This window comes from Nothobranchius furzeri, chromosome 5 (assembly GCF_043380555.1).
Source record: "Nothobranchius furzeri strain GRZ-AD chromosome 5, NfurGRZ-RIMD1, whole genome shotgun sequence".
Lineage (NCBI taxonomy): Eukaryota > Metazoa > Chordata > Actinopteri > Cyprinodontiformes > Nothobranchiidae > Nothobranchius > Nothobranchius furzeri.
In genome coordinates this window covers 47,039,668-47,063,127 of record NC_091745.1, presented here as the reverse complement: position 1 = coordinate 47,063,127, position 23,460 = coordinate 47,039,668, and the positions used below count along the sequence as shown (strand labels likewise).

Genomic DNA, 23,460 nt, shown 5'->3' with positions numbered 1-23,460 from the left:
TTCTATGTTTTAAAAAGAACTAAAAGATGGAATTGTTGTTTTATCCTTGTTCACAGACTGGGATCCTAAAGGGAATTTCCATCCTTCTTGTGTGGCTGAATGACATCTTCAACCAATTTTGGTACATCTGCCAGAAAGCACAACATCGTGATATGTTTAATGTAAGTATTGTGACATCTTTTGGACAACAAGACAACAATGCACATTGACATAATTACCTTTCTTTTCATAATAGTGCCAGCTCTCGTGTTTCTGTTTGTGAGTGCTTCTGTCACATGTAAAGTTTTCAAATAAAACTTATTTTTTCTATTAGGACATGTGGGTGGGTGTGCTTCACCATGTCACAGGGAAGCATGAATGGACCCGTGGCAAATGTGACCATGGACCACTTGATGCAACGACCAGTGATAAAGAGCTCATGGTACCATGATCTCCACCACACGAGGCTCTTCAACGAATCATGTTCAACAGACGCTGGTTGAAGGATGTCACCAATCTGACCTTTAGGTATATTAATAACATTTTCATGAGCAAAAAAGCTAAAGTGTCAATATCAAAGCTGACAATTTACATATAGAAATGACAATTGTGGGTGAGAAGGCAATTAAAAGTGTGATTCCTAATAATCTATAAAGTTGTAGCTTTTGTTTTTTTACAGGTCAACTTCAGAACTCGAGAGTTTCCAGAATTGCATTCTCATGTAATCTATGTATGATCTAATGCTGCTGTTCTCTCTCCATAAAGGCCCCAGCTACGTGAAGCATCAAAAGACAGGAATGACTTCTTTCATGCACACAGATTTATTAGAAATTAAGAAAAAATACTATGTACAAATGCAAATAACAGAACTGTTTTTTGTACATAAATAAAAATAAATATATTGCACAAACAGTTTGTTTATTTTTGGGTGAAAATGCTGTCTTCAGCTAAAGTTATTTTGAGGTATTGTGCTGTTTTGGAACTACTGTAGTTGTAGATAAACGGTTTGGATTTTTGGGTTAGGGTGCCCTCATTCAGGAAGACGGTGTCCTGGCGTCTCTTGCCGAAACTCCAGGATATCCAGCATCACCCCTGGAAGACGGGTCACCACTCTCTCGAGAATATAATCTCCTCCTGGCTCAGGTGTTGTAAGGCTGTCTAGGAATTTAAGTGCATATGTTTACATGACTAGATTCATATCTCCAGTGAGTGATGTTTTCGTTTTTAGCATCTATTATTTTATTTTACTTTTTTTACACAAATGGCTACAACCAACCTGCATCTCAGCTATACTGGCAGCTCTCAGCTGTGCAAGCCGGTCTCGGTCCTCTTCTCTGAAAGCTGCTCGCTGCCTACCCCGGCGCCCTGGTCCTCTTGAAGGAGCTCTGGACCTCAACCTGCTGCCCTCACCCCTTGAGCGTGTCCTTCCCCGACCCTCGGAACGACCTTTTCCTCTCCCCTTTCCTTTAGCCCCTGGTCTCAAACTTTCCCACGACACATCAAAGTCTGTGGCAGGCTCGGGCACACTCCATCTGAACTGTCTTCCATCACTCCTTCCAATGTGAATTCCTGAAAATCAATGACAGTAATGGAAAAATTACTGTATTACCCTGTAGGTCTTGTTTATATTATGATTTTATTTTGATGCATTTTTTGAACTAAACATTGATATTTATGTTCTTATTTACATTGTTGTGATGCCTGTCCTGTAATGAAATTTGTTTCACAAATGATGTCATTGACTTGAAATTGGATGTTCTTACATGATGTATAAACTAACATTAGCTTGTTAGTAAGCTTAGTGCAAAATAATAACTGTAATTGGTCTAAAAACATCAGAAATCACCTGCAGCCACAAAGCCTTATGCTAATAAAGTAGCATCATGTTACTGTCTTGCTCGCCAGTCACAAAACTGGCTTATGAATATTTCATAGGAAGGAGCACTTGCTTTACATCACGAGTGTCATGGCTAAATTAAAAAGCTAATGTCATGGAATTATACAAATATTAGACTAAAGTAACAATGTTACTTACTTCATCGCTCGACACGGAGCCTTGTTCGAGCCGCGCTCTGGCCGTACATCTCTGTAACTTTTTTTTTTCTAGTGAAGAGTTTGTGCGCGCTCTCGTGCCGGGCTGCAGTTACTCACAGCACCGAGTGCGTCGCTAATGAGTTTCGTTTCTTCATCCTGCCCCATGCTCCTTTAAATTCGAGCGATTAAGTTCAGTGGAACCAGCTGACATAACTTGGTGAAGTAAACTAGACATCTATTTTTTAGAGTGTAAATCTATGTAGAGCAGTTTGGTGTCTTCATCAGCCAGCCCTAATCGTGCTACATCAGCAGCTCCATCATCATGAAAGCTTCTTGTGAGGGACAGTGAACATTTGTGATGTGAAACATCCAAACACTCACCCTGACTTCATTGGGGTCATCTGAATAGTCGACTGGCTGACAAACGTAGCTGTACCTCGCTGCCCGTGCTGCCATAAACAGCTAAGGAACAAAAACGGTGAGTGAGAATCTAAAGGATCAGAAGGAGATGCAGTGCAAGCAGCAGCACGAGTCACAAACATCTGGAACCCACCTCTTTAAAGATAAAGAAGTTGAGGAAGACCATGCTGAAGTTGTAGATGACGAGGGTTTTGCGGAGCTGGAAGGGTTCTCTGTTCTTCATGTATTTGGGCCCCAGCCAGAGGAAGAGCAGGTAAGAGGTGCTGATGGCCAGAGTGGGCAGCGGGTTGTCCATCAGAGGCCATTTCTCCACTCGTTTGTCTGCAGGACAGATATTCTCACACCGTTACACATCAGTGTGACAGGGCGTCAGGACAGAGTCATGTCACATCAGAGCTGATCCTTCTGGATGAGATACTCCCCAGAGGTCAGTCTGAGGCTACATTTTTGCAATTTGGTCTAGTTTTTTTAAAGTTTAAAAATTATGATCCTTTGAGAAGTTTGTGGTTTTATTTCACATTATTGCCAGGAATTGTTTTCATTTCTATTTATACACTTTAAAATTATAGCATTTTTTCCACAAAAACACAGAAAAAGCAATTAACTTTGTTTCCTTTTTTCTTCATTTCAAAAATACAGATACAGCTATGTATGCACCGATAAAATCCCACACACCTCTGCCTTCTGCAGCTTCGCTCAAACTGACTTTGCTGCTCGTAAGATAAAGAAAATAGTCACGAATAAAGCCTAATCTTATTCATACTGAGATATTTGCTGCTTACAGCTCAAAAAACACAATTGGAACATTTTAAATAAATTTCTGTGGTCAACTGTTGTAAATTTGCTGTTTTTATGATGAGTTTAGAGGCAGAAATGCAGCTTTTTGTTATGAAATGTGATCAAATCTGTGAAAATACCCATTTATTTAGATTTGTGTCAAAATACACAACAGTGTGAAAAAGGCTAGCGATGCTACTGGAGCCATGTTCAACATCTAAAGCCTGTTGACAAAGTTTGGTTAATTTTAAGGTCAAAGTTCATTTTTGTCAGCGATAAAATGAGGAAAGGGGTTCAAATATGGCCTCCATGGGGGAGCGCCATGCTAAAAACCTCCGCTGACAACAAAAAAACCCACAAAAAGCTCAAGAAGACATTTTGATTATGAAAGTCAAAGGTGGAACTTTTTAGAAGGTGTGATCCTTACCTGCAATAGTTAGGGTCCACTTGTAGAACTGTATGGTGTCATTAATTAGATGTTTGACAATCTCCATGGCTGCAAAAAGCTGAAATTAAACAGACAAAAATTCTATTAAACAAGTGGGGGAGCATTAACACAAATGCTGCAGATCATTCTGTGTTGCTTTGCAATAATTTAAAAACAATAAAACGCTGGTTGTGACTGATGAGGTAGACTTTTTGGGCCAGGAGCACCGCCATTGTCAGCACCTTTTAGGTGTGAACACGACCACCAGCCAACCTGCAAATATGACCCTGTAGAATAAAACCCATCCAGCAGAGGAGGGCGCATACAATTCATGACCCTTAAAATACTGCTCCTGTGCGAAGATGCTCCATGAGCAGGTAGTGCTGCAGCACCTGCCATCCTGCACGCGCTGCTTCCTAATATAACAAAACTGTCCTCACCAGATTAAATTACGACATTTGTATAAATCTAAGCGGGTTTGATAATAGGAGCCTGTAAGTCTGCGGGAGGCTGTCCGGCCTCTAATTAACTCTCGCAGCCGTGTGCAGGCCTGTTCTTTATCTGATTTACAACAACACACACACACACACACACACACACACACACACACACACACACACACACACACACACATAATAAGAAATATTCTAAGAGCGTCAATAACGTCATAATCCGCTGGAAACGGATGGCCTAATTTCTCTGTTTTTGTGCGAACCGTGGAGCACAATAGCTCCCGACACTGTCTCGCCTTAACGCTCCGTGAGGATGGGGATGCTGCTCATCACCTTACCGTTTGGGTGCTTGGTTAAAAAATAAAAGCCCGTCTGTTTTTACATTCGGTGCAGAATGATTGCAGAGCGCGTAACTCCTGCTGGTCGGACTGGTCGGCAGGTGGCTGAGCAGGCCGTTCAATGGCACGAATTAGTCGTTAAGGTACCGTCCCATCCTCCAGAGCGAGGCTGCTTCAGCAAGACTGCGCCTCCGTCCTCCGTCCGAGCCCTGGAAGGCGAGAGACGCAGTATGCGCCGCGTTTCCGGTTGGAGTTTCAAAATAAAACAATTGTGTCTACTTTCGGATTGGCACGACGCACCAGTGGATTTATTCAGTGAATTTTAAACTAATGCATATGAATTTTGATTAAACGTTTGTGACTTAAATAGTGCCCATTTTGACAAAACTCCTTTTGAAAAAGTGATGCTATTCTGCTAAATATTTATGTAATAATAAAAATAATAATAATAATAATAATGATGATTATGTCATTGTTTTCATGTTGGCTAAGTTTCATTCAAGCAGCCAGGTGTTCCAAAGATACGCTTATTTATTATTTATTATTAAGCCAATCAGAAAAAAGTTTCCTATATAAGGAACCCAGCAGGTTGCATCGAGTCACTGACTAGTGTCAGAGTCTTTACAGCAATCCTCATACTAAGCAAGCATGCAGCGACAGTGGAGAGGAAAACTCCCTTTTAACAGAGAGAAATCTCCAGAGGATCCTGGCTCAGTATAAGCAGCCATCCACCATGACTCACTGGGGATCGAGAAGACAGAGCAGACACATGCATACACCAACCCACACACACACAAACACACATCCACACACTCTACATATATACCAAGGAATGTTTCTATGGTTATATTGTGATTTCTTAGTAAATATTCTATTTGGTGAGGGATGAACTTTATTGTATTCATCCTAGTGAATCTATGATTAAACAGGTAAACTAGTAGTAGCACATTCAATGTCAAAGAGAGTAAAATGTTATTATCAGGAGAGAGAGAATGTTTAAGTGGTTAGCAGCAGTGTGCTAGCCGATGGCCCCCACCATGAGGCCACCACAGCTCAGCAGAACATCATTATAGCTTCTTCTGGGGAGAAAAACACTTAGAGAAAAAATAAAGTTAACAGCTGAAATAGCAGGAAACAATACAGTTAAAGAGCTAATTGTAGAAGAAAGTAGTAGAGTGTGGAAAGTGGTCAGTGTGTCCACCAGCAGTCTAAGCCTATAGCAGCATAACTACAGAGATAACTTTGGATGACCTAGCCTTTTAGATGGAGGCATGTTGAAGGCAGGGCAAGGGAGAGCCGTCTTTACCGACTGTACACTCCACCTCCCTCTACTCCCCCACTTGTCCAGATCTGGGCTAACATCAGATTTTAACCATAGGCCCTATCAAATAAAAATGTTTTAAGCCTAGTCTTAAAAGTAGACAAGGTGTCTGCCTCACGGACTAAAGCTGGGAGCTGAAAAGACATCCATAAATATTTGGGATGTCCATCCATCCATTCATCCATCCATCCATTTTCATCTGCTTAACCGGAGTCGGGTCATGGGGGCAGTAGCATAAGGCGAGAGGCCCAGACTTCCCTCCCCCCAGCCACTTGGGCCAGCTCCTCCAGGGGAATCCCAAGGCGTTCCCTGTCCAGGTGAGAGACATCCCTCCACCGTGTCCTGGGTCTACCTTTAGGTCTCTTCCCGGTTGGACATGCCCAGAAAACTATGGAAGAATTAAAGTGCCAGAAATTGAGCACTTGAACTTTCAATTTGAGAGCAGAATTTCATATCAAGAGACCAACTTTTTAATTTGAGAATAAGATTTTATATTATTGCTCTCAAAACTTGTAATGCGTGCACTCAAAATGTCTGCTCTCTCTTTTAAATATACTCTGTTCTCCTTCAAATCTTTGTTTCTGCGCTCAGATTTAACCTTCTTTCACTGGTATTGTCTTCTCACGTGACAACTTTTTCTCTGCACGGATCAAAACTGCTCCCACAAGTCTGCTCCCTGCTCTCATGGATTTTTTCTGCTGTTGCTCAAAACTTGGAAGTACAATCTCCTAGCAACTGCTCAGCCAATAGGAGAACTGTATGGAACTGGGCGGTGACAAACGTCTTGGGGTTCACTCGATTTTAAAGCGGGTTATCCCATAGATATGAATACGTAGATGCCCAATTGGGCACTGGAACAGTTTCACCGCCATATTAGATGGGTCTCCTCACTCTCCATTGTCAATGCAGAACAGCAGTGACTGTAAAAAGAGATGCAGAAGCAGAGTGAACAACTGTGCCCATTTCTGTGCAGTTTTTAGTTGGGTAAACACCTCCTCAGTAGAAAAGAATGCACCGGAGGCAAATGGAGACCCATCTAAAATGGCGGCCGGCCACTACGACAGCTCCAATAGACAGCGCCAGTCCACAAGGCGTCTACGTACATTTGTCTGTGGGTTATCCTGTGAGGCTTCAACAGTTAGCTACATCTGCTCTTCAGCTTTCTGCTCCACGTTACGATCATCATGTGGACATTGTCAGTATCATGGTGTTCAAGCTGATGAAGACTAATGAATTATTTTGGCCAGACAGACTTTTTACACACATACTTACTCGTTCGCTTAGCTAACCCTAACCCTACATGACAGCAACAGCCTGCTGACCTGAAGCAGGTTATTTCTTTTATGTTGACTGTTTTAGAGTTTTATTTTTTATCAAAAAACTATTTGTTAAATAAAAACAGCAGATTTATGCCACACTATCTAAATGTAATATAAAATATGATCAGTTATTTATAAAAATCATTTTAAAATCTAGATGCACAAATGGCTCAAATTTCAGTTCTTCTGTTCAAGTGAAAGAAAAATAAAGACTCCAGTTGAATCAACATTATTTATTGTAACAATGAGATTTCTACATGGATCACAAAAAAAACTGCTTATTCAAACTAGCATGGTAGTACACACTCCTCATCAACACTTAGTTCCTAGAGACAAAATCACCCTCATCTGTTGTTGTAAAGAGTAAATTAGCATAAAGGGTAAAAATTGTATTAATGATGTAAACACATTTCACAGTGTATAAACATAAAGCCTCACTTTAAACCAGCTTCTTCTGTCACAGATAAAACTAAACACAGTTATTGTAAAGCAGCACATCTAACCTCTATCTCACACTGGAAGCATCAGCAGCGCAGAACAGCGCTGCTTCAAGTACAACCCATTTTAGTCTGGGGAGGGTCCCCAGAATCGGACCGCTGTGCCGCTTAAGATAGGATCGGGTTATATTTTTGCCACGAGCCACTTCTGTGCCAAGTCCATTCCTGCAGTAAACACAGGGCTAGACAGGAAATCACAAGTTTCAGTGTAAATGTCTGGCAATTTTCAAAATATGACTAATGCAGCAAAGCTCACATCTACATGTGACCTCATGGCTTTGTTTACTATCAGTTTCTTTCAAGAAGTGATTTTCAGCATGGACGATGCTTTAACCTGGCAGGAGAGGGGCACAGCACACTCCTGCAGCCTGCACACCAGAATGGTTACGGCCGACTCGCCACATCAACAGGAAAACGGGAAATGATCAGTCATGGTGAAAAATGTGCCCCAGAAAATAAAAGAACTGCAAAGATTAATGTAAATGCATAGTTTAGGTTGAGTGGGTTGTCCAGTAATCAGAAGGTTGCAGGTTCAATCCCAGCTCTGACCAGAGAATGCTGCTGTTGTGTCCTTGGGCAAGACACTTAACCCACCTTGCCTGCTGCTGGTGGTCAGAGGGACCGGTAGTGCCAGGTGCCAGTGCTCGGCCGCCTTGCCTCTGTCAGTGTGCCCCAGGCCAGCTGTGGCTACAGGGTAAAGCGCTTTGGAGTCCTCTGACTCTGAAAGGGGCTACAAGAGTGGATCATTCATCATGTAGATCATGAACCCAGAGATGTTCATGAATCTAGAGAACAATGTTCCCGCAGGTTCTGTCAACACACAACCGACCGTGAGGTGACATCTGGGAGTCAGAAGCAGCGAGCTTCAGGAGCATCATCTGCTAACTCTAGAAGTTCTGCTAGATGAACCCAGATGTGAGCAGCTCCTGCTAGCCTGATGCTTCTCTGTTAGAAGTGAGGAAACCACAATGCTCCATCCATTTCTGGTAAAGCTCTGCAAGCACTCGTCTCTCTGACCTCATCCCTCCTTTCCTTTTACACGAGCAGCAAACACAGCAGCACCTACTTTTACACAAACAATCATTTAGTTTGTTTTTCAAAGTAAGAGAAATAAAACCTTTTAAAGATCTCAGAAAAGCATCTGATGTTCTGCAGAACTGTGGTTCTTTGTTAAAGTTGTGAAAGTTAAATACATCATTACATTTAAGTCAACGTATCTGTTGAATTATTATTCATTCACTTTTTCTTTTCTTCTTCTAGTCATTGAACGCCCCATCCAACAGTGGCTCTCCCGGTTCTCCGACTCGGTTAAAGTACACCATAATTCTACAGAATAAAGTTTTTAATGTTAATAATGTTCGTGGACACCCTCTGGCACTGATCAGTGACATAACTCTGCAGAAGCAGTCGTGATACACTGACATCTGAGCAAAGTCCTTAAAGGGCCGAGTTTGTATGGAGAGACAACAGCTGGGAGGACCGAGCCGTTGTGTCTTCTTCTACAGAGGAAACATGGCTATCATGTCTGTCATATCACCTCTACAAACTAAATGTCATTGTTTACAGTATTTATATGTTTACTGAAACTTTTCTAACATTCACCACAAACCCTGAGTCCTGGTTGAGCTCCACACTGAGGCGCATCAACAACATGTTCAGATCTGAGTCAGCATCCTCTTGTTCTGGTCCAGGGTGGGAAAGCAAGGTTTTAATGTTGATGTAACAAATCATCTAGATCAAATCTAAATATTTAAACTAATGTTGAGACTCACATGAGCCGTGATGTCCATGATGCTCTGGAGCTTCTTCTCTTCTGGCCTCCTTGTTGTTAAAACCTTCGGATGAACCTGGCTGCTGCAGGAGTCTGGACAGCAGGGGACGGTGGGAATGCTTCTGAAATCTGCATTTGTCTGAGAACAAGAGTAAACACACAAAACTACGTCTGAGAAATGAATCATTCTTCAGTGGTTGGTGAACCAACACACACAGAAGAAACAAATCTACTAGGGAATCAAATACTCATGTTCATTATCCAGTTCATGCAGGAACAGATGTGGCTGATCCTAAATGAACAGTCTGAGTGTCCCAGAGTAACAATAGCTGTGTCCATAGTGTGGAGGATTACTCTATGGTTCCTTCAACTGAGCACATTTAGCACTGCCACAAAAACAAGTGGACAAAGAAAAAAATTATAATTAAAAACATTTAAACCAGGGATGTTCCCACTGATCAGACCAGCCAATCATTAGGGTTGGGCATCGAGCATCGATTGGAACCGGTTCCAACTGTTAGTTTTTCCGGGAATCATTCAAAGTTTTTACTTCGATTCCTAGAATGCCGACGGAAGAGGAATCCGCGGCCGATCTCCGTGAAAAATAAGTGATCTGCAAATTGTGATCAACGCTTTTCAGAGCTGATCACACCAGCTGTCTGTGTGCAGCACCGAGCCCCCTTCCCCCCACCCAGATATAAACAAACACGTCTGCTAAACTTTTACTCCGTGCAGCGTAGAGAAAACCTTTTAAAATACGTCAACACAGTGGATTTAATAGAAGCTTTAAAGAACAAACTCTGGACGGTGTGAGGAGAGTTTGTCTCAGTGCAGAAATAAAAACACACACGGAGCATCAGCAGTCAGACACAGCCGCTCACCAACACTCGTGTGTGTGTGTGTGTGTGTGTGTGTGTGTGTGTGTGTGTGTGTGTGTGTGTGTGTGTGTGTGTGTGTGTGTGTGTGTGTGTGTGTGTGTGTGTGTGTGTGTGTGTGTGTGTGAGCGTCAGAAGGCTGAACAATAACCTGTAGAATAGTTAAAGTCATCATGCTAGAGCAGCTTCTCTGTGGTGGACCACACCAGCTTCTGCCACAATAAATAGTAATAATAATAATAATAATAATAATAATAATAATAATAATAATAATAAATCACTCACAATGTTGTGAACATTTTGATTTCCTTTCTGAACTATTTCTGTTGAGAGATTTAATGTTTAAAACTGTTAAATTGTTACTGACAGCAGCTACGTTTAAGTTTCTGTTCTGACTGAAGCTGCTGCAGCATGGAGGTGTAGTTCTCAGTCATCCTGGACATGATCATCCTGAGAGTTTTAGCTGAAAACAGCTGGGCGTTTCTGGATATGTTGGAGACATTTAGCCTCTCATCCCAGAGGCTTCTTCCAGACTTTGGTTGTGGTCAGAAACAAACACACTGGTTGTGCTGCAAGTCTTTTTCATTTTTTTCTCCAAAACATGATTTTGTCTAAATGAAGGTGATGTTATGTTATGTTATGTTCTGTGTCCCTTTGTTCCCCAGCCCCTCCAGTTCCCACTCCAGGTTTTTCTCTTGTGTCCCATTATTATCTCCAGCCCTCTGTAGACTTCCCTCAGGTGTCTTTCTAATCATTCCCCATTCCTAGTCAATCTTAATTTAGTCCCCTCATCCGTCTATTTGTTTATTTTTGGCCCTCAGTCTTTAGGTTTTGTGTAATCCTTGTATTATAGGTTAAGTAAGGTTTTCTGTCATCCTGCTTGTTTCAATTAGATTATTGTATTCACCTGCCTTCCCTCCAGCTCTCACTATGCACACCTGCCACCTGTTCCCCTGATCACCTCCCTCTGTGTTTAAAACCCCTGTCTTGTCCTTCAGTGTTTGTCGGTCCATTGTATATGTCTGAGCTGTTCTGTGTCCTCCGGTGTTTTTGCCTGAGTCCTTGCTCCTGTTTGTGAAACTTCAGTTTTTGTCTTTTTAACTGCTGGATTAAGCCTCACCTTAAAGAATAAAGAATGTATTTCTTTAGCTCCACTCCTGTCTGCGTGATCTGGTGTTCTGCATCTTGGGTTCAAACCTCCTGCCCGTCATTGTGACATGTTATTATTCATAGAGTTAAAATTTATGTTGAAGTTAAGATTATTTCATCAAGTAGGACCTGTGGTTAGCTGGCTCATGTAAAACATGTCATGTCTTCAAAGAATCTGAATCGGGAATCGATAGGAACCGGAATCGTTGCCCACGTGAGCGTTAAAGTCCCCCAGCAGAACAAGGGAGTCACCGGAAGGAGCGCTCTCCAGCACCCCCTCCAAGGTCTCCAAAAAGGGTGGGTAGTCTGAACTGTAGTTTAGTGCATAAGCACAGACCACAGTCAGAACTCATCCCCCCACACGTAGGCGGAGGGAGGCTACACTCTCATTCACCGGGGTAAACCCCAACGTACAGGCACCAAGATGGGGGGCAACGAGTATGCCCACCCCTGCTCGGCGCCTCTCAGTGGGAGCAACTCCAGAGTGGTAGAAAGTCCAACCCCTCTCAAGGAACTGGTTCCAGAGCCAGAGCCATGCGTTGAGGTGAGTCCGACTATATCTAGTCGGAACCTCTCAACCTCACACACCAACTCAGGCTCCTTCCCCACCAGAGAGGTGACATTCCATGTGCCAAGAGCCAGCTTCTGTAGCCGAGGATCAGACCGCCACCCGTCACACACTGCGCCCGACCCTTTTGGCCCCTCCCACGAGTGGTGAGCCCGTGGGAAGGGGGACCCACGTTTCCATGGGTGGCCCTACCAGAGGCATAAAGCCTCAGACAACTTAGCTCCTGGGATCATTAGCTGTGAGACACTCAAACCCCTCCACCACGGTAAGGTGGCAGCCCAGGCAGAGGCTTTGGAATGTATTGGTCTGAATTAATGTAGGTTTGTTTAAATGATTAGCGCTCAATTTCAGCCTCCTAGTTATGAGTAATGCTGATGCTTGAGTTTTATAGGAAGATTTTGAGGAATAAAACCACAAATAAAACAAGATTTTGCACACGTGTAAAGGACATTAAAAAAATTCCAAACGACGCATGCTTAAAATACTTGTCTGAGCTAATCTGAAAATTTATAAGCTTGGGTTAAAAATGTGATTCTAAGAAATTAGCTAAATTATTTTTTATTTTGTTTTTAATGTTGTTTTTGTACAGTTGTAAATTTTACATTATATGTTTGGACTTCTTTAAAATGTGTTTCCTGATTAAATATCAGGGTTGAATCCTACATGCTCTTGATTTGAAATAAACGAGACACAACTTCTGCCGTGTGCTGTGAGTTTTAGGTAACTTGATCCGTTCCACATCTAAGGAAGGGGAGGGAGAACTTGCTTCAAAGATGCTCCACGCATGCACATTGATGGAGGCGGATGCAGCAGCGAAGCATCAGCAGCATCTGACGCAAAAGAGACAGGTGTCGTGCCAGAATCGGAACGGCTGCAGCAGGAGTGCGCGCGCAGCCGCAATTCTGGTTATTTCTGCTTCAGCGAATCAAAGAAAATGATTAAAATCAATCCCAGCAATATTTGGCGTCTACTTGGTAAAAAAATTGATGCGTCCTCGCTTGGAATGTTTTTTTTTCAATGCATGCGCGCTCCCGACACAAGACCACACATTCAAATACCTTGGCGCAACACCGGAAGTGAAGATGGCTGTGGACGGTTCCTGGATGACTCACTGTCGTAAAATCACCGTCAATTTGTTTAATAGCTAAAATTAAATTACATTTGGAGCTAAACGTGATAGTGATATTTAATCAAGCAATACTGTTCAGCCTAATGAATGTATACGGCTAAAATGTAAGATTTAAAATTACTTCAAGGTATTTTATTTTGAAACTCTGAGCGAGAACCTCTCGCCCTTGGACATTTATCTTGACTATCGGCGTTTCTGGTCCACCGGCTCTTTTCCCAACTCTCATCTGTCCGTTAAATGTTGTTTTGTGCCAGTTGTCGCTGAGACAGGTGTATCAGCGGGAAACGTCTCTGTCCTCACGTGACTCCGACATGCCCGCGCGAGCGGAGATGGCTCCTCTGGAATCATCTCGCTGACACATCCCAGGCCTCATTCGAACAACTTGTTCCGTGAGTGGTGATGAGGATGAAGGCAGTCCGGTGAGGAGATGTAGCTTCGGATTAGGGCCAGGACAGCCGTTCTAATAATGAAGATCTGGAGCACCGAACATGCATTCAGGTGAGTCAGCATGATGTTAAAGGTTAAAACTTCCATTTCATTAACTGACCTCAAACAAGCTGATGCTCCTAAATGTGTGTTTCCGCTTTAATCCCATTTGAATAATGGGTTATAGGGTGACGTGGTCCATCACCATCACACTGCCACCACCATACCCTACTGCTGGTTTGATGTTTTGTTCTGATTTTGAGTGCAGCTACCCCTGGGAGACGGTGATCAAGGCTGCAATGAGAAAATACCCCAACCCCATGAACCCCAACGTGGTCGGGGTGGACGTTCTGGACCGCAGTCTGGACTCAGAGGGTCGCCTCCACAGCCACAGACTCCTCAGCACAGAGTGGGGGCTACCGGGTATCGTACGAGCGGTCAGTGGTAAACGCTGGGATGTGTATAAACACACATAAACAGACATGTATCGTAAAAACTCTGTGCTGTGTGTCATCAACATGAATGGAGGTAAGCTCACCTTCTCTGATTGGTTTGTGCTCATTTCCATCTTTAGATACTGGGAACCAACCACACTCAGACTTATGTAAAGGAACTCTCCATAGTCGACCCCAGCCAGAAAAAGATGGAGTTGTGTTCATCTAATGTGAGTCAAAAGCTAATTTAAACCGTGAAGCACGCTTTCAGTTTAAATGTAAATAAGTATCTCTATCCCCCAGATAACTCTCACCAACCTCATATCAGTGGACGAGAGGCTTGTTTACAGACCACACCCACAAAACCCTGAGGTGTAAGTGTTCATTTGTCTTATTATTATTTCTTTCATCTGATTTGATAAGAGCTGTCCACGTTATTTTGTTCTTGTCCTTTCTGCCTCCTCTGTCTGCTGCTCCCCAGCACCGTCCTGACACAGGAAGCCATCATTACAGTGAAGGGAGTCAGTCTGGGCAGTTATCTGGAGGGGATGATGGTCCGGAGCATGTCCGCCAACGCCCGGAAGGTGCTGCAAATCGAATATGATTATCTTCTACGTGTGCAGAGGCACAGAGAGGCTTCACCGTGGCCTCGTTACCTGCGAACGCAGACCAGCATGTTTCCTAATAGATCAAATAAAATAGAAAACTCAAACATTCTCCTGCATTCTGCAGGTTAAGGTTTACGCTTCTTCACGTTCATTAAAGCAAAGACTGAGTCCTGCCAGATTTTCATCATATTATATTATATCTTGATGTTTAGACTCCCTGTTTGGACAGTCGGCAGTCACCTAGCACTCTGATTATGAAAATTACACATCCACACTGAGGAGGAAAAGCTGTGGAATTCCCAGAATCCTGACCAAACCTTTCCTTTGTTTTGTTTTACTCCTTAATTCATTTTGAAATCATTAATACAGAAGGACTTTGCTTGAAAGGGACTTTGTTGTAGGAAAGTCTGTGTTTTACTCCCGCCGCGGCTCGCAGCAGCAGATTTAGACCCAGCCGGTGTCATATGGAGGACTCTTCCTGCAGAAATAGGTAATTAATATTAAAGTGAGGAAATAAAACAGGAAATTCATAAATAAATGTGGAAATAAAATTATAAAATGTTAAATAAATGTGAAAGGAAAATAAGAAATAAATATATAAATGAGAAAATGAAAATTAAATATGTGATTAAATAAAATTAAAAATAAATAAATATTGTTTTTATTTACTTAGATTTTATTTATTTATTTACAGTCTACTGTGACAGTGAGGTCCTCCTGGTGTGTAGGCTTGTTTTCGTCTCAGTGACTCCGATCGTCGTGGCGATGGTGCGGATGACTGGTTAGGGATGAGGATTGGGGTTGACCTGCTGCTCTGTTCTGTGTGCACCTGCAGGGGTGGGACGCTATTGAGTGGATTATTCAGAACTCCGAGAGGGAACGTTCATCTCTGTGACATTCACTAACGCCGGTAACTCCTCTCTCTGCTCTCCTTCACACGTTTCTTCTGCTGCATCAGAAAAATGAGAAAGCTACGTTTAATCTCAAAAACACACAAGTGTTACGGCTCTCACTACACTGTTTTATTTTCTGTTGTTGCTCAGGCCTCTGACTCTTCAAGAACGTCTGCTCTCCTCAGCTCCACCCGAGTTTTCAGCATCTTTGGATCTTCTTGCGATGTCTGGAAGGACTTTTCACTTAGTCCATCTAAGCAGACAAACTAGCTTCAAACCATAGCTTTATTCGTTGCTCTGCATTCTGCATTCCCTAACCCAGTAGGTTTAACAGTATGATGGAGAGACACCTTAGCTAGATGTTGGTGAAAGTTAGAACTCTAGATCCAAATTCAGCTCACATCTTAAAGGTGAACAATGCAAAAGGGGGCGGCTCGTCCAAGATTTGGGACAATTTCATCAATAAGCAACAAACTTAAAAGAGAACAATAAAAACGGATCTAAAAGGAGAACTCCACCATCAACACTGGCCTCTCTTATTTATTTCTTCTACCTGAAAGCAGCCGCTCTGTAAAACAGATTTTTTGAGAGGGAAAAGCGGGTTACTCTCTCCCTCACACACACACAAACACACACTATTCTTCGGAGTTCTAATGGCCTTAAACCCCCTCCTCCCGGAGAAGTGGCAAGCCTCTGACGGTCTCATGACTCCAAACGTAGATGCTACCTATGTAGATCTTGACCATCAGGGCAGTGCTGTATGTGCCATGGTGCACCTATGTGCTAAATGTATTTATAGGTATTATTTGCATAATATTTGATGTTATTTAAAACAAATGCACTGCTTTTATTCTGTCCATGTTACATAAAATGAGTTCAGTTTGTGTTTTATTTTGGTTTTAACATCAGATGATGTTTGGCTGCAGCTTTTGCTGAAACTACTAAAATGAATAAATAAAAGTATTTGTTGTTTGAGCTCATTATCAGCTGGTCCTGTGGTCTGGTTACACCCTGGACATCACACACACACACACACGTAAAACCACAAAGCTTGTTTTAGATGATCCTAACTCCAGACACAATATTCCATCACGTGGATGGCTGCTTATACTGAGCCAGGATCCTCTGGAGGTTCTTCCTGTTAAAAGGGAGTTTTCCTCTCCACTGTCACTGCATGCTTGCTTAGTATGAGGATTGCTTTAACGACTCTGACACTAGTCAGTGACTCGATGCAACCTGCTGGGTTCCTTACTTTTTTCTGATTGGTTTAATGACCTGTGAGAAGTGCCTTGAGACACTTGTGATTTGGCGCTATATAAATAAACTTGAATTGAAGTTAAAATGTTCTAACGTGATGTTGCTCCAGTTTTATTTTGTGTGGGTGGCAGCTCTACACTTCTAAACATATTCCTTTCATTTCTTCTGTTGCTGTTTTAAAAGGACAATGTTGAGTGCTGGTGCAATTCATCATGCGTCCAACAGAGGGCAGAATAAAACCACAATTTGTCCCTCAGTGGACACGTTTAGGTGCAACAGCAGCAACATGAGCAGAAAATAACATGAAACAAGAATCCTTCAGCAGAAAAGAGTTTATAAAGTGTCAAAGACCAAAAGCAGGATCATTTTCATCTTAAACATCAGTGATAACGTCATTTTAGAATATTTTGTTTTATTTATTAAACCAAACAGACAGACTGCATAGTGGGGACGTACAGACAGCAGCATCTGAGCCGATCCAGGCAAGCTGGACCCCGTTGCTCCCAAACAAATTCAACCACTTGTCTAAAGTTCCAAGAAATACGTAAACAATCAGCTGGGTGTGTAAAAAAATATGCAGGAGGCTTTTACAGAAACACGTTGCTTCCAGCAGCCTGGAAAAGTGTAAATCAGACACTTCGTTGTAATTATGAAGGAAAAAAACTGCATCCGAGTTAAACGGGTGGCAGCAAGACACAGATGGTACCAGGATTGTTTTAAGTCTCACAATACACCGTGCTTATGCTGGCTCTCATTACAAATCTTTGGTAATAATAATACACACAGGTGCTGCTGTAATTACAGCCATAGAAAGAAAATGGTTAAAAAAATTATCAAATCCATATAAAAGTGATAAAAAATAACAGAAGTCAGAACATCAGATCCTCCATCTGGGTTACTTCTGCAGCTTAACAGGAGCCTCTCGGCCATCCCAGAACACGAAAAATAAAATAAAATAAAATATGTACATTAAACATATTGCACCTCCCCGTGTGTGCAGGCCTCGCTCTGCAATTTAATCCCATCAACTTCATCTTCCTCGCCTCTAAAGTCAAAATAAAAACCTCCTAACAGGAGGAAAACAGAGGAGTGGCTTCAGAAACCACACCGAAGACTAAACGCACACACCTGCATCCCTTTCACCACATTCAGTCCCTTTCACAGGTGAACCCTTCACAGACGTTCGAAAATTGCATCCTCGTCCTACCGCCTGCGTCACACCAAGACTAAACCTACATCCAGGACCTTCCTGGGACAGAAACATCAACATCCATATGTACAGCAGCTCATCTGGGGCCGAGGCGTCAGAAGTTGAACAGATTGATGAAGTCTTGAGGGGAGAGGGCGGTGGTGCAGCTCTCTGGGTTGTTGGCTGTGCAGGGGTGATTCGTGTCCTAGGAGCAAAGATAAACATTTAGTTAGTTTCATGTCAGGCGCCTGTTTTCCTTTGCTTTTCCCTTTAGGTGCAGCTTTAAGGACGGGAGCGTTTGAGTTTCACATCTGCTGTGATGGAGGGTTAAGGCCAGCGTCGTACCTTCCAGAAAAGGATGTGGCAGTGTGTGCAGAGGTGCAGCGTGTCGCTGTACTGCTCTCTGAGAGGATAGCAGCGGCTCAGCTTGAAGTACATCTTCTTCCACTCCAGGTGGCCTTTATCCGACAACATCAGACGTTTGCAGATCTAAAGAAGAGAGACGGTTTTAAAAGATGCAACCCAGAATAGCAGCGTCTTCATTTTCTCCAGCACTAAACAGAGGTTGAGTTTATGATATTAATATTAATAATAATGGGTATTTAAGTGTTTCTACATGAAGTTGTAAAACCTGTGCACCACACGGCCAGACGTGTGACCCCTGGAGGCACCAGGCACGATAATGTTTCTCATATTTAAGACACATGGCATCATGTTGGTGTCACTTTTACTGTAAAGGTTTATAGAAGAACACTGCAGGAACCGGTCATTTTAAACACTGTTCTCAGACTAGCCATTAGCTCATCAGTCCTATAGGATGTAATCTCCGTTTGGAGAAACTGAGGCCATTCTGGGTGTAATCTAAAGTGATTTTTTTTAATAACCTTTACACAGAAAACACTTAAACGTGCTCGATTATTTCCTGGATAGCCTTCCACCCACCTGTCGGTCTGTGAAGTGGTACTGACAGAGTTTCTTCCACAGCAGGCGGTCCTCAGCAAGGCTCCCGAGCTCTGGACACACCTGTCCCAAACTGACCAGGTCCCTGCCGTCCGACAGACGCTGCATGATGTTCAGCTGCAGGCTGGCTGGCAGCTCGGTCAGAGCCATGCCCGTGGACGTGGGCTGCAGGGACAGAAATGGTCACGACTGAAGTACTCGAGAAATTGTGGTGTGGGCAGATGCTCACCCTGTTGATCTGGATGCTGTCCAGCTGCTGCTGCCACTGCAGGATGTTCTCCATGCGGTGCACCCAGATGTTGATGTTCCCCACCAGGACGGACTTGCCCATGTCCTGAACCAGACCGCACAGCGAGACGTAGAGCATCTGCAGCAGCTCTTTGATGGGACGGACGTTCTGCTGGTCATCCAGGACTGTGTGTGTGTGTGTGTGTGTGTGTGTGGGGGGGGGGGGGGGGGGGGGGGGTCCAGATTAGTGAGGTTATCAAACCAAATGTTTAAGATTGGCTGCCATCTTTTCTGCTGCACTAATAATATTTGTCCACGAGGTTTCATAGCGTTACCTAAACAACCTGAATCTGTTTAGTAGAAGGATCATTTGGTTTATGCTCTGGCGTGTAGAGCGGTCTGGTGACCGTCAGAGGCTTTCACAGAGCCAAAGCTGCAGATCCAAACAGCTTCACTAGCCTTTAATCACCTATGTTCATGGACGTAATTTGGGGGGGGGGGGGGGGGGGGGGGGGACAGGGGGGACATGTCCCCCCACTTTTTCCAAAGTCAAGTTTTGACCCCTGCACTTTTTACCATCCAAAAACAATATTACGCTATATTAAATTGACACTGGTTGAGCTCTAGGACCAAGCCGAAAGCAACCGTTTGTGTTGAAGCCGGTTTCCCATTAGAACATATTGTAAAGATCCCCCCCCACTTCTAAAGAGAAAATTACGTCCTTGCCTATGTTTATGTCTGTTGGTCATATCTAGATGAAACCAAACTGAATCCTGCAAGAGCAGCACGCCTTTCCTAAAAAACTAAATTTGCATGACCCAATGAGAGGAGTGGATGTAGTAGAGCGACGAGGCTCACCTTTCTGAACAACCCTCTCCAGAATATTCATGTAGTTCTTCTGCGCCACTCCGCTGAGCGAGGGGAGCTGGGACTTGGCGATAAGCTCTAGCAGCTTCAGCAGAAGAAAACAAAAAGGACATGAAAAGAAAAACATCAGTTTCTTCCTGTCAGCTGCCGAGACTCTGTTCCACTGTCCCGTTACTGCACACGCTCGGCCGCATTCCTGCAAAACACTCGCTGTGCAGACGCCGAACATTATGCTGGCGACGCTCCACCTGGTTGTTACTCCTCAGCTGACAAGAGCCCTTAAGTCTGTAACCTTTAACCCCCCCCCCCCGACACACACACACACACACACCTCTACAGGGGGAGAAGAAGCTGCAGGAGACGTGTTGGACAACCATCTCAACATAAGCTGCCAAAAATAAACTTAATCATTTGACTCCTGATCTCCCGTCATGTGAACTAGCTGAATCATGGTACAGAAAGTGTGTGTGTGTGTTGCTGTTGGCAAGCATTAAAGCAGGGGGTCACAGGAGGAGATGGGAGGGCATGTAACAGATGCTGTGACATCATGGAGACATTAAAGTGAGCCATCAAGAGTGAGTCATGAGAACAAAAGCTACCATCATCATCTGTAGGATCCAGGAGATTCCCTCTGATCCGGTGAGAAGAAATCATTTTCCTCTGGTTATCCACGCCTGATTTTCCAGCTTCTCTGGATGGTTTCATCCCTCCTTTCTTCCCTAATCCTCTACCCTTCCTTCTTTGAGCAGCTTCCCATCTCTGCAGAGCAGTCGGGCAGAACGGCACTTCTACTTTTAGACCCTCCCGCTGAGCACTAAGCTACACCTCAAAGCTAATCATGTGGCTCGCACGCTTTCCAGAAGCACTGGATGTCAAAATTACATAAAGTTCTGCTTCTAAAAGGTGGAGTTAAGTTTAACGTACCGATTACGTCTCTTTGACTGATAGTGGGGGGGGAGGCACTGATGCAGGTGAGGAAGAAGAAACTGATATGTGTAATCGAGATGGAGTCAAGCGATCCCGTAAACGCCATCAGACGGCGAGAAGCTAGTGTTCCATTGTGGTATTGTTTTGGCCTTAACGCACCTCGCTGCACTTATGAGCTGGGATCTGCGACAAGAAGCAAATCTAAACCTCCCAAAATTAGACCAGATTACAACCAAACTGGTGTGTGAGGACATGCGGAGCTTCTGGACCCGTTTCTTCAAATGAAAGCAAGAAAAATTAAAAACACAATCCTGCCTGATTAGAGAACTGGAAAGTCCAAAATAAACGGGCATGGAGTGTGAGCGGAAAACCGAGGGGTTAATCAGAGACAGTGTGTGTGTGTGTGTGTGTTTGGGGTTCAGATTCAGCTGACAATCATCAGGTCTGGTTTCATAAACCCCCTCCTGGGGTGGTCACACATCACCACACGGCTGTCACGGACACCTCACAGTCACATGTGGGAACATGTGGAAGAGAGCCAGGGTTTAGATCGCACATTATATTGTAGCAGGAGAAAAAAAAAATCAAATTTTAAAGAAAAAGATTGATCCTGAGACCAGTGTACGTTAAATGCGTCCGTTTAGTGGTTTAAATTCAACTTGGAGATTAAAACACACATTACTCCAATTTCCCTCTGGGATTAGTAAAGTATCTTTGATTGATTACTGGGTCATATGGTCACCACTGAGGGGTTCTTGTCTGGAGAGTTTTGATAAGAACGTCACAGAAGCATGCGTACGCGCGCGCGCACGCACACACACACACACACACACACACACACCAACTCAGAGTAAAGAGAAGAAAAGGCACGAGAACTCACTCTGACGACGTAATTAAATCTCCTGGTGTCCTTGATGGCGCTGCAGAAATCCAAGCGGTTGAAGGCCTCGCCGAGTGTACAATAACCATGGCGCTGGGAGAATTTAATTATCAGAGTATTTGATTGCAATCGTCCACAAGAGCACGGAGCAGTCTGACGGTGTTTGCATTAGATCAGAAAAGTTGGATATCAGACTAATTGTTACCTCCTTGGTGCTTCCTTTATGAACATAAATCCACTTCTCCCTGTGGAAATCTGTGGAAACATCAAGTGTCTCCATCAGTGGCTGCTGCTGCTGCTCTCGTTACACAGCATCAGCTCTGAGACTAATGCACGAGCATGCACCACAAACAGGACGTGGACAAATTAATGAAACGTTCCAATTGAGAAAGCGTCCGTGCACGTTGTGCAACTGTGTGTGTGTGTGTGTGTGTGTGTGTGTGTGTGTGTGTGTGTGTGTGTGTGTGTGTGTGTGTGTGTGTGTGTGTGTGTGTGTGTGTGTGTGTGTGTGTGAAGACTCACAAGGGATCTTGCTGTTGTTGTTCATCAGGTCTTTCTTCCTCTTTCTGGCAGCCATATCATAGCTGAGGGAGAACAGCAGGTTCTCCTTGTTGAAGCTCTCTGCCTCTTTGACTTTGCAGAAGCTGCATAAACACATGCACCATCAGAACCTCAGCTGTTAGAAATAAAAACACATGTACCACCCTCAGCTCTGAGGTAAAACACATGTGCCTTACTCAGCTCTGAGAGGTAAAACACATGTGCCATCCTCAGCTCTGAGGGGTAAAACACACATACCTTACTCAGCTCTGAGGGGTAAACACATGTGCCTTACTCAGCTCTGAGGGGTAAAAGGGTAAAACACATGTCCATCCTCAGCTCTGAGGGGTAAACAGCCCTAATCACGCCTGAGGTCATGGTGAGAGGAGAGTTACTATGGAGGCTGGGACAGACGCTTGTTAATCCTCTCACTTGTTGTTGGGTTATTAATAGCTGTGCGATTCCCTGCGAGGGAAATGTAGCAACCAGCAAAAACCAACCAGCGTGAAGGCCCACTTCCCTTTCTTCATCTCCCCCTTACCCATCCATCCTTCTCGCGCCTCTAAACGAGCAGCTGCGCGTTTCTAAAGTGCAACACTTCTGGACAGAACGACGCACCTCTCCGCGGAGACGTTGTTGCTGTTTCTGCCGTCTGCTGCTGTCCTTTTCCACCCATCTTCGGTCTTGACCCAGTTCTGACCCGGTGACCTCCAATCCTGTCCGAGGAAAGGCATTCTGACTCGGCCGCTGCTCTAAAGCCAACGAACCAACCTTTTAAATACGCGTTAAATGAAGAGTGTCACGTCCCTGAAGCGCTTTAGTTTCCTGAGTGTTGACACTGCGCAGCTCGCTTTTATCCTCCCACTCAGAACCCGGAAGCGCACAAGCCCCGCCCACTCAGGAATCCTGTCCCCAACACGTGGCTTTGTTTATCAACCTCAGTGTTGCGAAAGAGCTTGGAGGGGATGAAACCGTCTCATGTCATGGAAAGTTAAAGACAGAGGGCACCTTTGACATTCGTGTTGGAATCTTTTAGCGGGTTAAAGCCCGAGCAAGGCATTTTTATTTTAAATCAGGGCTAACTCACCTGCACCAGAGGGGTAACAAAGATCATCAACAAGCTGATGTGACTTTTACCCCTGAATGAAAATAGCTCTGATCAAAATGAACATAGTAATGAAATACCACCAACCTG

General features: G+C 43.7%; 3 protein-coding genes and 1 long non-coding RNA gene across 4 annotated transcripts in view; 1 reads left to right on the top strand and 3 right to left on the bottom strand.

The window, feature by feature from the left end:
- The window catches only part of elovl4a (ELOVL fatty acid elongase 4a), a 20,239-nt gene extending 15,589 nt beyond the window's left edge, over positions 1 to 4,650 (bottom strand). Inside the window, exons 1-4 of the mRNA XM_054740380.2 lie at positions 4,428 to 4,650; positions 3,638 to 3,716; positions 2,567 to 2,754; positions 2,395 to 2,475 (exon numbers count right to left, since the gene is read on the bottom strand). Of these exons, the coding sequence (XP_054596355.1) occupies positions 2,395 to 2,475; positions 2,567 to 2,754; positions 3,638 to 3,704 (336 nt within the window). The 5' untranslated portion in view covers positions 3,705 to 3,716; positions 4,428 to 4,650. The remainder of the gene's footprint in view (positions 1 to 2,394; positions 2,476 to 2,566; positions 2,755 to 3,637; positions 3,717 to 4,427) is intronic.
- On the bottom strand, positions 782 to 2,293 carry LOC139069835 (uncharacterized). The gene is made up of 2 exons (XR_011520498.1): positions 1,256 to 2,293; positions 782 to 1,137 (listed from the first exon to the last, which is right to left on the bottom strand). It is a non-coding gene; the product is annotated as an uncharacterized lncRNA (long non-coding RNA).
- An 8,736-nt stretch (positions 4,651 to 13,386) lies between the features above and the next one.
- Positions 13,387 to 16,073, top strand: LOC139070112 (PRELI domain containing protein 3A-like). The gene is made up of 7 exons (XM_070551775.1): positions 13,387 to 13,554; positions 13,751 to 13,919; positions 14,057 to 14,146; positions 14,220 to 14,290; positions 14,398 to 14,500; positions 15,360 to 15,434; positions 15,568 to 16,073. Exons 1-6 carry the CDS (start codon positions 13,523 to 13,525, stop codon positions 15,417 to 15,419), a joined length of 525 nt encoding a protein of 174 aa, XP_070407876.1. The 5' UTR covers positions 13,387 to 13,522; the 3' UTR covers positions 15,420 to 15,434; positions 15,568 to 16,073.
- A 1,412-nt stretch (positions 16,074 to 17,485) lies between these two features.
- LOC107378781 (F-box only protein 32) lies at positions 17,486 to 23,109 on the bottom strand. Its single transcript, XM_015949177.3, has 9 exons — positions 22,884 to 23,109; positions 22,248 to 22,369; positions 21,931 to 21,980; positions 21,726 to 21,818; positions 19,910 to 20,003; positions 19,053 to 19,237; positions 18,806 to 18,988; positions 18,209 to 18,352; positions 17,486 to 18,068 (listed from the first exon to the last, which is right to left on the bottom strand). The coding sequence occupies exons 1-9, from the start codon at positions 22,997 to 22,999 to the stop codon at positions 17,979 to 17,981; spliced, it is 1,077 nt and encodes a 358-aa protein (XP_015804663.1). The 5' UTR covers positions 23,000 to 23,109; the 3' UTR covers positions 17,486 to 17,978.
- Between the last annotated feature and the right edge of the window lie 351 nt (positions 23,110 to 23,460).